The following is a 12720-nucleotide window of genomic DNA, read 5'->3' on the forward strand; positions in this document are numbered from 1 at the left end:
AGTGTGCATTCCATATATAGACTATCATTATGTATTCCTCATTCAGCTGGTTGGTAATCTGAATTGAATACTGCATTTGACCTTGATACGAATGTACGATCCAGCTGAGCGGTCTCCGATAGCGATCATCCAAGGCTAATTGTGCTGCTCTGATATTTCCTCACTCCTACGCTGAAAATACACTCGCCACTGTTGCACGTTAAAAAGTCCAGCTCCAGGTACTAATCGGTAATTGAAATGTGTGGGCATCGTGCTGGACTCTCATCATGAAAATCCAGGTTCGTTCCCCGTTGGTGACACAATGGTAGTCTGCTAGTTTTTCTGCTGTTCTCCAATCTCAAGTCGCGAGTGCATATAGAAAAGCAAAGTTGTACAGTGGATTGTGCAAAACAAACACATGGGACCACAGAAAATGAAATATCAAAACACAGTGCAAACATACTGAACAGAAAAGCCGTACAGGGTATGGTGTGTATAACAAATGCATGGGGGCCATAGAAAATTGAAGAAGAAGAAACGGTGCAAATAAATAAAATCATATTCAGTAATGAGGCGGTATATAACAGATTCGGGGTAGGGAGCACAGAATATCATGCATCAAAACAGTGCAGGCATTTGAAAAACAAAGCAGTGCAGGAGATGTTTTATAGCAAATTTATGGGGCCACAGAAAAATACGAATATGAAGAGGCTACGGTTGCAAAAGTGTACAAACGCCCACGTAAGTTAAGGAATACATATTAAATAATTCTGTCACTCTCTATCCCATACCCTTGTGTGACACCTCGGTGACTGTGGGAGAAAGTCCGAGTCGGCATCGTTGTCAGTAAAATCTTTGGCATCTCCATGTTCTGGCAACGTTTCTCTAGGGGGAGGGGGGCACTTGCTGACTCATTCGTTTTGATGGAGGGGGGATGGATCTGTTCTCTTGGTCACCGGAGGTCGTTTGTCATGAACTTGTTCCAGGTTATCCTCAAGAAATCTCGCGAGATCTCCAAGAGTCTTGGATGATCGTTAATCCCTCGCCATCCTGCGGTACTACTACTTCTCGATCAATTCTACTCCCAGTTTCACCACGTGAAATTATTTTGCCTGCAGGCAGGCAGGCAGTTGCGTAATGAAGTTGGCTGTCTACTGTCCCAAATAGGCATTAGTCGTGGCTTGTCTTTTTAAACCGCTCCGGACCGGTCGGGAGTGAATAATGATGTGGGAAAATACAGAATTTTTCTTTTACCCATTCCCCTGGTTGCAGATTAACCCTGGGAAGCATTAAGAGAATGGACCTTTAATTGGTTTCCGGATCATTCCAGAACCTCTGCCACCCTGGTGACGTCCTCCCACAAAGCCTTGCGGAAATCCTCAGATATGAACTAATTCTTGGATAAAGAACAGGTAGAATTATCTATCACTCCACCTCGTGGTGAAATATCTACGATCAAATAAGAATTGGCACAAGAAAAAAGAAAGTCGTGAGTTCAAGAGACAGGCAATTTGACTAGAGAGAAAAATCTATTTAATCAAATTACTTTCGTTTTTTCAAAAGCGGGAACGTAAGCTCTGGCATATATTGCAACTGAATGTTAGTTTCACAGACTTCCAGCGTCTTTGCGAACATTAGTGCTCCGCGATGAACTTTTCGCCTAAAAAGTGAACCACGGAATGAAAAGTTATTTTCCCTAGACGGAAATGTTTGGTGCTAACTGATACCACTAACTCCTATTCGCGCATGTTATCGACTAGATCAGCTGCCATCGGCGAGTTACAGGATTCGTAATTAGGGTAATGTTTTTTTGCTGTGCGTCTGAAGTGGGGGGGGGGGGGCACTTTTTTGTTTTTGGAAGAAGCAGGATCGCTTTTGTACAAGGTTACTTTTCTCCAGGAAACCGTGAAAAGCATTCTAATTGTGCTAATCTCAAAAAAGAATCCCCCGCCCCCGTAATAACGGTCTCGTTAACAAAACCAAAGGGTTGTCGTATAAGCAAATTGTGGAATGTAATATTAACCTCCATATACAAGGAGCATAGATAACAGGACGTATGGTATTTTAATAGCGAACCGTTGATCCAAGAGACATACTTCTAATTAAGAAAAGCGCCCAAATAACGTGTAGTACTCAGATATGTCATTCATGTAGCGAAGGGGTTGTATTAAATTAAAAGTGTTAACTTTTTATACGGACGCACTTGCTTAAGAGCTCAATTACAAAGTTGTTGTTCGGTAGCTCTCCTGATTCCAACAAAAAAGTTCGACGTTTCCAATTGCAATATTCTCTGAGATGTTAGAATTCATAAATCGGAAGATATTTGGAAAAAAACAGCATTGAACGGAAAATTGTTTTACCCGCATTTAATGCTGTTTTTCGCCAACTTTCCTCCGAAGTATGAGTTCTAATATCTTAGTCAATATTGCACTTAGAAACGATAGAATTTTTTTAGTTAGCATCAGGAGAGACAGGGCAGCAACTTTCTAATCGGGTTTTTGGGCACATGGGGAGAGCATAGAGACTAAACATTTTTATTTTAATAACAATACAAAACCCCCTTGCAACATCAGCACCATATATCTGTGTTCTACACGTTACTTGGATGCTTTTTCTGATTGGAAGAACACCTCTAGGATCAACAGTTCACCAGTGAAATTCCAAACGCCCTATTCGCTATGAACCCTGTATATGACTCATTATTATTTCATTTCGTCACGAACGATGATGTTCCTAATTATTCCCGTTGCCGTGTAGTTATTTTGTAGAAAGTATTATTATACCCTCGCGTGTTTATTTGGGTGTATGGACATTTTTTTTTAAATTTGAGACTGGCTGACATTCGTGCCTCGAACTTGGAAAACTGCATAAGACCAACTCCATCTGACAACCACTGTGCCATCAACGCAACTACTACAACATAACCGTACATGTACCTCGTTCACATTCCTGTGCAGAATTTCTAATGACTCAGAATATGCCCGATTGCGTGTTATGGGTGTGTGTGTGGGCCCTAACGTATTTATGTTGTCGGAAATTATGCTGTAGTGCTGCTGTCATATGCCTTACTTATTTGGAGGTGGAAATGACGGTTGATTAAATTTTCGTGTAGTGTGCCTATCACGTTGAGTTGCCCCTAGATGGCGACAGAAAGTATAGAAAGATGATGATGTTTTGATTTTTTTTCCAGTCGTGTTATTTTTTATTGCGCATAATCTATGGAATATGGGAAAAAAATTACGGTGATTAAGGTGGCACATAAGATACGGTGAAAATCAAGAATTTCAATCATCGATATCTCGGTGAATATCTATTCAAATGTCATTGGATAATTTTTTTGGGAATACAATGCACATTAAGTAGTTTTGAATAATTCACAAATTACCAATCAAAATTAATTAATAAAATTATTTTAAGAAGTTTTAGTATTTTTATTTCTCTCGATTATCATATTACGTGCCACATTTTGAAGTATCACAGCTCAGACTTTTTTTCTGATTTCAAAATGAATCGTAGAATCGTCTTCCGTAGAAAATTCTTCCAGTTTTTACAACTTTGATTAACATAAATATTTTGTTATACATCTTAAAAGCGTTTAATCCCTTTCACGTAAAGGCTTTTGGCAACAAATTTGGATGATATCTGTTTGATGAAAAGGAAGGAGAGGGAAAGAAAAAAAATAATTACAGAAGAAAGAGAGGGGGAAAAACAATCTACTAGGTAAGAGGATGAGAGAAAGAGAGATTATACAGTTGATTTCCCTTTCACACTCTCCCTACTTGTTCGATCTCGCTCTTACATGTATATAGTGGAAAGATACATTGCATGTTGGGAGGGGGAATCAATAACAGAAGTATAGATAAGACGAAGGAAAAAAAAAAACAACTTGGTTTCATTGGGTTACATTAAGCCATCTCGATAACGAGGAGAGAAAACAGGGAACTAGATTGATTGTGTTCCCCTGATGTTAGGACGAAATATTTCGTCCGTCATCATAAAGAGAGTGTTAATAAAGTCTATTGGCATGAAAGCACAAATTTTCAATAAACACTCGTAATCTTATAATTATAGACAAGAGATGAATAATAAATAATAGCAATCAAAATAACGATCGGTCTGTCGGAAATGATTGCGGTCGTAAGTCAACGAAATGAAAGAGCTACGGATCGGTTAATTTAACATGAAAAACAACATACGGTATTTAACTATATATATTTATGGTTATCATTCCGATAATTATTATTTTTATTTACTGCAGGAGATGTATACCTCGAAATTCCTCGAGTGCCCATTCAAGGAAAACGTTCTTGTATTTCGTGTTCATTTACCGAGCGCATCGCATCGCCGAAACGATTTCAACGACTTGATGCCGTGAAAAATAATTTTTTTTGGACACTTTCCAGAATTTTTTTCCATTATTCTTACTATTTTTTTTAAAATTATCTTATTAAATTATTCTGCGCGTTGTTTTTTTACTTCTCTCTCTGTCTTTCGTGTCTAATTTTTCGCTCCATAAATTGAAAAATCTACGAAAAGCGCTTCTTTCTCCTCAATTTCTGGTTCAAGCATCTGGAAACCTTCTTGAGAGATAATGAACTTAATAAGCACTTGTCATCGAGATAAGCATCGGAAAACAGGTAATTGCTGCGATTTATCTCTATTTATTTATATTTTTTCCTCCCAGTAAAAATAACGTTATAAGTATCATCCTCTCTTCCTTCCTGCTTCTGTGAAAATTTTCTGCGACTTTTCTTCTTTGTGGAATCCTTTGCACAAAGAAAGCAAGTTATTGAAGCGCAACTTGAGATATGTTTATTAGGAGCAATTTCCAAAGTTATCGGATAGGTGAGTGGCTTATCACGCATATTGTGACATTTCCTTTCTCCATTTTCCGCTTTCTTCGGCTATTTGTGTGAATTATCCCCCTAAAACGCTTTTGCTCAGGAAATTTTCACAGAAATATTTTATGGGAGGAACGGAGATATTTTCGAGCTATTAGCTATTTAGTTTATACTGTGCATTTGAGAGGTTTTGATTAGCTAGCAAAAATAATCAGTGATCTACAGGGAGTCTCATAAATTCGCGATTTCTTTAAAAATTCATAGACATTGTAGAAATCATGTACGTTTGAATGCGGTTTAAATTAGTTTAAATTTTTGTCGATAAAAGGAGCTGCATGAAAAAATCACTGGAGATCAAAGTCCTATAAAATGCAATGAACTGGGAACATGCAAATCAGACTACTATAAAATGCAGGGTGTAAGGTTAATAGCTCATTTCTGAATTTACTTGTTGCTCTCGCTTCCATAAGAGGCTTTCATTGTGATTGTGGGTTTCATTCATTGGCGAATAAATCCACTGTGGTGAAGTTCTTTTACGTCAACCACGGACAGCTAACAAACGTTTCCGACACAAAAGAGATTTAAGAGAAGTTCGTGCAATCATACTGCTAAACGGAGAGCAGTGCCCTCTTTTGACAAAAATTTAAACTTTTTTTGTAGCAAAAAAAAAAAATTTTGTAATTTCTTCAATTTTTATGAAGTATTAAATTATTTACAAAGCTATAAGACACTTTGAATTTGAATGCATAATAACATGTATATACACAAAGTAAATATACTGAGAAATGTTTTTCTCACATCTCAAAAATAAAAATAACTTTAAAAAGTGAGGTGGTAGAGATTTTTATACTAGTACTGTTGTATGTTGTAATATATTGACCTACGTATAAATAAAATCTTCTATGACAGATGGGTTGCGTCCTCCTTCCTCTGTGTTTTAGATATGATTGTTGACGCATGCTGGGCTGCGCATAAAAACGAAGAATTAATTAATTCGTATTGTGTTTAACTTTTGTTGTGGGTATTTGTATTGAGGCGTGTGCGTGTTATTCGCACAATTTTGCACGTAAACTTTTCTACCAAGCATCTACTACTCACGTGATTTGCACTATGGATCACTGGCTAAAAACTAGATCTGTGCGGAAGGGAAGCAGAAGTTGACTGAAACACCAAAATAAAGTACTGTTCACCTGTAAACGTGAAAACATATTTTGAATCTGCCGAAAGTGATTCTGTCAAAGCTATCGAGGACTACTACATTACCCTATCGTATTGCGAGACGAGGAAAAAAATCACACCATTGGTGATAATTTAATTTCACCGTGCATCAAAAAGATGCTGTCCGATGCATACTTGAAAATGTTCATATAATGACTTTAACACCTCTGCCAAATAATACGGTGTCTCGAAGAATACAAGACATGTCATACGATGTTGAGGTCACGGTCATAAGTCGCGTCAAAGGTTTTGAATTTTTTTCTATCCAAATTGACGAAAGTACCGACGTTTTGCGCAATATTCTGTGCTACTTGTAATTGCTAGAAAGAGAATTCGAAGAAAATCTTATCTTTTCATTTGCCACCGATTGAAGGGGTCGTGGGACTGTTGAAGACTTATTTGAAGCAACTGATCATTATTTCCTTGAAAAAGTATACACGCATATATATGCACACACACGTATCTATATACCGGGATTTCCAAAAATTTCTTCAGTGTTGTTTATGGTAAATAGGTAATTGTTGAGCCGTTTTTTTTAAACAAAGGAAGAGATATAGAACTGAGGACGTGTGTGTGTGTGTTGTAGTTTGGGAGATTGTTATAAAATTTTGGGGGTGAGATAAGTCAAATGGTTTTTCTTTACTGTTCTGTGTAAAGATGGAAATGTTTGAATTTTCATGTTATGTCAGTATCATGTGGCAATGTCCTCCTACTCCCTGCGGAGTGACTTTTTCGAATGGGAGATCGGCTCGAATTCGCGCCTCGAAGCTGGAAAATCGCAGAAAACTGACTTTAGCTGACCACCACTGTACCATCAACGGGGTTCGAATCTGGATCCTCAGGACGAGAGTCCAGCACGATGGCCACACGACCTCACAGCGGCAGCTGACGAGAGACGGTCTCTCATTAAAAAAAGTTCTCTCCAAGGAGAGCAGTCAAGCCTACATTTCAAATTACACGCATCAAGAAAAATAGCTTGTGGATTGTTTGCTTCCAAGTTCAAAAGGCAGATGGCATCACTTCATAAAACATAACAAGCATTTCTCAATTACAAACTTTATGTTAAGTGCATATCACATAGGTACCCATATGTATCAATTCGTTAGAATTTCCTCAGAGGAATATTTATGTGCTGCATGTGCAGTTTAGCAGTGACAGTGGAGTTAATTTGAAGGAGCTAATTATGTCTTTGACACGTGCGTTGCAGAACACTATCCCTTAGTGGGATTTTGTTGGTCGAAATCGTATTTACACTCGAATATTGTAGTTGGGATTAACATTGAAATTTCAGTTTTCTTACTTAATGCCGAATCCTTATGAGACCAAACGACGAAAGCATAATTTGAGCTTGCTTACTTACTTACTTACCGAACAGGGCCAGCTCTGTGTCTTGCGCAATTTAAGCACATTGCACCGGACAGTGGCTGTGTCGGAGAAAAATTTTATCCATTCTTTCAATTTAGAAATGGCATAAAAATATGCACAGATAATATAGTGTTTATAAATAATGATACATAAAAATAAAGAATATATTCGCAAAATGACGTGAATCATCGTCGGGCTTCTGAAAAGGGTCCTACAAATCTACTTACAATCATGAGCCACACGACCCAAACCCATATGCGGAGATAGACTTGGAAGTCTGGGGGGGGGGGGGCGGCGGCACGATGATGATTCATATATACATATTTACCATATATATACATATATACAACAAGGGCTTCCGAGAAGGGTCATACAAACTCCACGTACAGCCAGGGATTCTTGAGATATGGATCTCATGTTTTATTCCCAGGGGGCTCCTGGGAATAAAACATGAGCTTTAAAAAAAATTCGGTTACAGTCAGGAGTTCTTAACCTTTTTTATGGATCCAGACCCCCAACTTGATTCAAAATGGCTTTCCAGTAGGGTTGTACGAATCCATATAGTTTCATTGAAGACTGGAGAAACTGCGAGGCCCCACACTCTGCCGCACGAAGCAACGTAAGTACTTTGGCCTCCCGGGAAGAGGGACCAGTTCATCTACAGCAAAACCAAAACCTATTGAAACGTTAAAAATTACATAAATTGCATCGTAATTAAAATTACGTAAATTGAACAATCAAATCAATCAAGTTAAAGTCAAAATACAACGGGCACCGATAATAAACAATTATAGAGAATTGTATAAAATCATTTTGCAAAAGGCGTAATCAAAAGTTTGATCGATCAAGGATTGTATGGCAGAAGGGCGGAGGACCCCATTGCCCTCGTACAGTTCAATCCATCCAGTCTAACTTACTCTTAATCACTTTTGAAGATCTTGAAAATTTCTTCGGGACTTCATTAGATTTGGGATTCGTCCTGATCCTCGCTTGCAAACAGTGCTACCAGCGCGCTGTCAAGGTGATGCGGCGATCTCCTTAACGGAGGAGCTGATGCCGGAGTTACAGAAGCTGGAGAAGTCGCCTTTATCTTCTCGGTGATGTTGCTCTCAAGGAATTTCACCATTTTCCGTATCTGTACTTTTGATTCCTCTTGACGTAATATGCCAAGCATCCATGATCTGTGTAGATGGGCAGCTGGCGAACGGAAGTGAAAGGGCATCGTTTCTGGACAGCATGTGGCGTAGTGCAGGGTCGTGCAGAGCTCAAGAAAAGAGCATTTATCACTGGCAATCGTTTTAAAGCGATGTCAGGTTGCCGGGAAAGGCCCATGAGCGGTGACAAATAAGAGGAGCTCGCGTGACCAGCCTCGGCTCCTAGTATCGACTTTCTTTATGACTTCATGAGTTGATCTTCCTGACGCCTCCGGCATATCCCAATCCAGTTGCCAATTTGCTATCATGTCCCGCCAGAGGAGTGTCTTGGCGTAAGAAGCTGGATATAAGAGTTTGTGTGTCGCAAAAGACTCCGGTATGGGTCGCTTCTATGATTGCCACATCCGCTTTCCCCAGCCCGTTTTCCCCACTGACAGTTATGGTCGTTTACCCAAGAGATGCGTATTGATGGGTGAGATACAAGTATACTCCGGATCCTTCTGGCCATTGTGTTTTCAGAGAGTGGGTTTAGAAAAGTCTGGATACTAGACCTGCTATCCGATTTTATTACAGCCTGTGTCCTTTTTGTAGCTGCATCCCGAGCTGCTATAAATGTAGTGCGCATCTAAGTTTTATATACTGAATTGTTTTCTTTTAGTTTAGCGGCCCATTTATCCACGATCTCCGCTCCCACGGTTTTTATACAGGCAGCTCCTGTACCTGATTCCAGTTTAGAACCATCGGTGTAGTATACGACGGCTTTTTCATCAGGTGTATCATCCTCCGAAGAGTCTATAAGTACTTGATTGATCTGTAGAGATTCTGCAGGATGCGAAGTCCAGCCTACAGCTTTCTGCTCGAAGGCGTCCGGGACTGATGCTCCCTGATCATTTGTTTAACTGATTTCGAAAATCAAACAGATCATATGGGTCGTGAAACTGATTTTATCTTGGGTCACGGCTGAAAAAAAAAATTTAAGAACCCCTGGTCTAGGCTCTACTGAAATGGTGCTGAACGCCCCTCCTCGTCTAGATCCGGTATGATCATGTCTTTACTTTCTGTGGGTTATTTTCAAAAAGTTTCACCAGTCTTACAAGTTTTTTTTTGATGGAGTACGGCTGCTTTAAGCCGGGATTACACTATAAAAGTTTGGTGAAATACCTTTTATAAAACTTGAAAAATCCAATCAATAAGATTATTAGTTACATTCTACACTCATGTCCATAAATTAAGGATAATTCAGAATCACACGGAAATCTAAATCTAAAGTAAAAATTTCACCTGTAGAATTATCACACACGTCTGCAAGAATGATATGCAAATTTCAGGAAGCCACCAGATGATGCCGATAGTACGTCACAATGACGAGAGTGTAAGGGGGGGGGGTATATAAGGAATGGTGGCAAAGAAGTGAAATTGTTCACAAGAGTTCTGTAAGGCGCTCAGTGCCATAAGCGAATAGTTATGACACAGAGGACGCATGTGCATGATTTTTTACGTGGTAGAGTTATCGGCCGCCTGGAATGTGGGCGTACTCAGATGGAAGTATCCGAGGAACTTGGAATTGCCCAAAGTGTCATCTCTAGGCTTTGGCAACGATTCCAAGATAACGGAAATGTCAGTAGACGTTACAGTACAGGTCTCCCCCGAGATACAACGCCGAATGAAGACCGGTATGTGGCAGTAACTGCCAAAAGAAGCAGACGGAGCACAGCATCCTACCTGTCTCGTCAGCTATCTGCAGCCACGGGTATCACAGTTTCAAGGCAAACGTGTACAGACCTTTGGGAGATATTGGTCTATATGCTCGCAGGCCTGTCAGATGTGTTCCGCTCACGGCAACTCACTGTCGGCAGCGATTAGCCTGGAGTAGAGAACATGCAATGTGGACATCGTCACAGTGGGCTTGTGTGATGTTTTCCAACGAGTCCAGGTTTAGCTTGCAGTCTGATTCACGTCGGACTTTCATATGGAGAACGCCAGGTACCCGTTACCACCAAGACAACATCATTGAACGGCACCGTTACGGTGGTGCAGCATTGCTCGTTTGGGGTGGAATTATACTGGATTCCAGAACAGATCTGCATGTTCAAACCGGAACCATGAAAGCCCAAATTTATCGGGACATCATTCTGGAACAACATGTACGTTTGTTTAGGGGTGCCATGGGCGCAGAATTTGTGTTTATGGATGACAACGCCCGTCCTCACCGAGCAAACATCGTAAACGAATGCCTTGAATCTAAGGATATAATCCGTATGGAATGGCCAGCATTCTCACCTGACTTGAATCCGATAGAGCATGTGTGGGACATGCTTGGCCGACGAGTTGCAACCCGTCAACCACCTCCTACATGTGTACCGGAACTTCGGAGAGCATTTCTTGCTTTGTGGAGTGATCTTCCCCAAGATCAGATCGATAATTTGATACTCAGCAGGCCTAGGTGTTGTATGGACTGTATTTCATCGCATGGGAGACATACAATGTATTAACCATCATACCAACCATGTAATAGTAAGTTTTTGTAAAGGAGATATTTTTTACAATTGCTCCAGGGAGCAAAAATCGTAGTTTTTATGAATGGTATCATACATACACCATCGTTTTTGTTCTTTATCTTTTGTTTAATAAATGGGCTTTATGAATATGTAACGTTTGTTTTGTTTCTGAACCTTTATTTGCCGGAGCTGGCATTATCCTCAATTTATGGACATGAGTGTAGAAAATGCAACCGATGATTTTATTGGTTAGATTTTTCAAGTTTTATAAAAGGGATTTTATCAATCTTTTATAGTGTAATACCGTCCTTAGGATGTTAGCATCCATTCCTTTTCTAAAGCTTCTGATGGGGCTCGGTAGTGAAATTCCTTTTTATACTGGCATAAAGTAACAAATTTCAGCTGATTAGAAAAAAAAAAACCACAATCAAGTACTTCCATAGTATACATTAATGCGTTTTAGAGCCAATTAAAAGACATTAGTTTCTTCCGAAATGAAATTTCCCAGAAAAACTTGTACGTTTCAGGTGAATGATTTTATTGGAAATCCCCGTGAGTTTCGGATTATGTATAACGTATGAACTGATCTTCAGATTACTGTGAGTACAATAAAAAAATATATTTATTTACGGAGTTATTAATGCATTGACTTTGAAATTTTTACTACTTTTTCATGATTTAAAATTAGCTTTTTCCCGTATTTGTTCTTATCACGGAGGAGCAGTGACTTCATTTATTCATGATTTTATCTTTTCAGAAGTTTGGCTAGTGAACAGGTTCAGGGAGGGAAAAAAAAGTGGCATCACGCTTCGATAAAAATGTCCGAAGTGCAAGAGATACTTGATGTCCGCGTGAATAATGAAGTCACGGAATTCCTCGTGGCATGGCGAGATACCAGCATGGAGCCTAGCTGGGAGCCGCAACAGAATCTCAGTTGTATCGAGCTGATGGTCGAGTTCTTGATCACTCGGGGCCATGCTCTCGAAGCCGGGGGCGATTCCGCGATGGTCAAGAGGAAAACTTCCGTCGACGCTCAGGAATCGGACAACAAGAGACTGAAACCTGGAGGTGACACGAACGAGGACACAGAACCTATCAGCGACGGACCGAGCAAGCTCGCTAGGAGACTGGAACGTATAATCGGGGCCGTCGACGTCGATGGTCAGTTGTTTTTTATCGTCAAGTGGGAGGGCATCAACCAACCAGAATCCATGCCGGCCAAGGAAGCGACTGCCAGGTGGTCAAGTCACGTTAACCGCTTCTTCAAGAATCAGATGGACATCATCAAAACATCATAGCATACCGGCAAAATAGTTCGGGAACATTTGACGCATTGGTATGCTTTCACCATGTGTGTTTGGAACATTCTATGGAACTAAATTCTGAGTCTGAAATTAACGTTACGGATCACCGCTTCAATGTTATTGTTCAATTCAGCATCGAGTTTATATTGTCTGAGAAAGAATGCTCACAAAGTTTTACGCAGGTTTCAGTGATTGTTTATTAGCCTACAGTGTATATTGGGCAAAGCTATCGCATTTAGTAAACCGTTCTTATTCCATCAGATATTCACGCTTTGAAACTATTTCATAGGCCAACATTGGCTTATTGTCGAGTACTGATTAAGCATTAATTACAAAAATTGAAAAACTTTGGTTTGTGGCA

General features: G+C 39.8%; 1 protein-coding gene across 1 annotated transcript; it reads left to right on the forward strand.

The window, feature by feature from the left end:
- Nucleotides 1–11873: 11873 nt before the first annotated feature.
- Nucleotides 11874–12353, forward strand: LOC149082530 (chromobox protein homolog 3-like). The gene has a single exon (XM_089236758.1). The coding sequence runs from the start codon at nt 11874–11876 to the stop codon at nt 12351–12353; it is 480 nt and encodes a 159-aa protein (XP_089092884.1).
- Nucleotides 12354–12720: the final 367 nt, after the last annotated feature.

Source organism: Pholcus phalangioides, unplaced genomic scaffold, assembly GCF_987345545.1.
Source record: "Pholcus phalangioides strain wild (caught in Gottingen) unplaced genomic scaffold, Ppha-v1.0 ptg000009l_1, whole genome shotgun sequence".
Lineage (NCBI taxonomy): Eukaryota > Metazoa > Arthropoda > Arachnida > Araneae > Pholcidae > Pholcus > Pholcus phalangioides.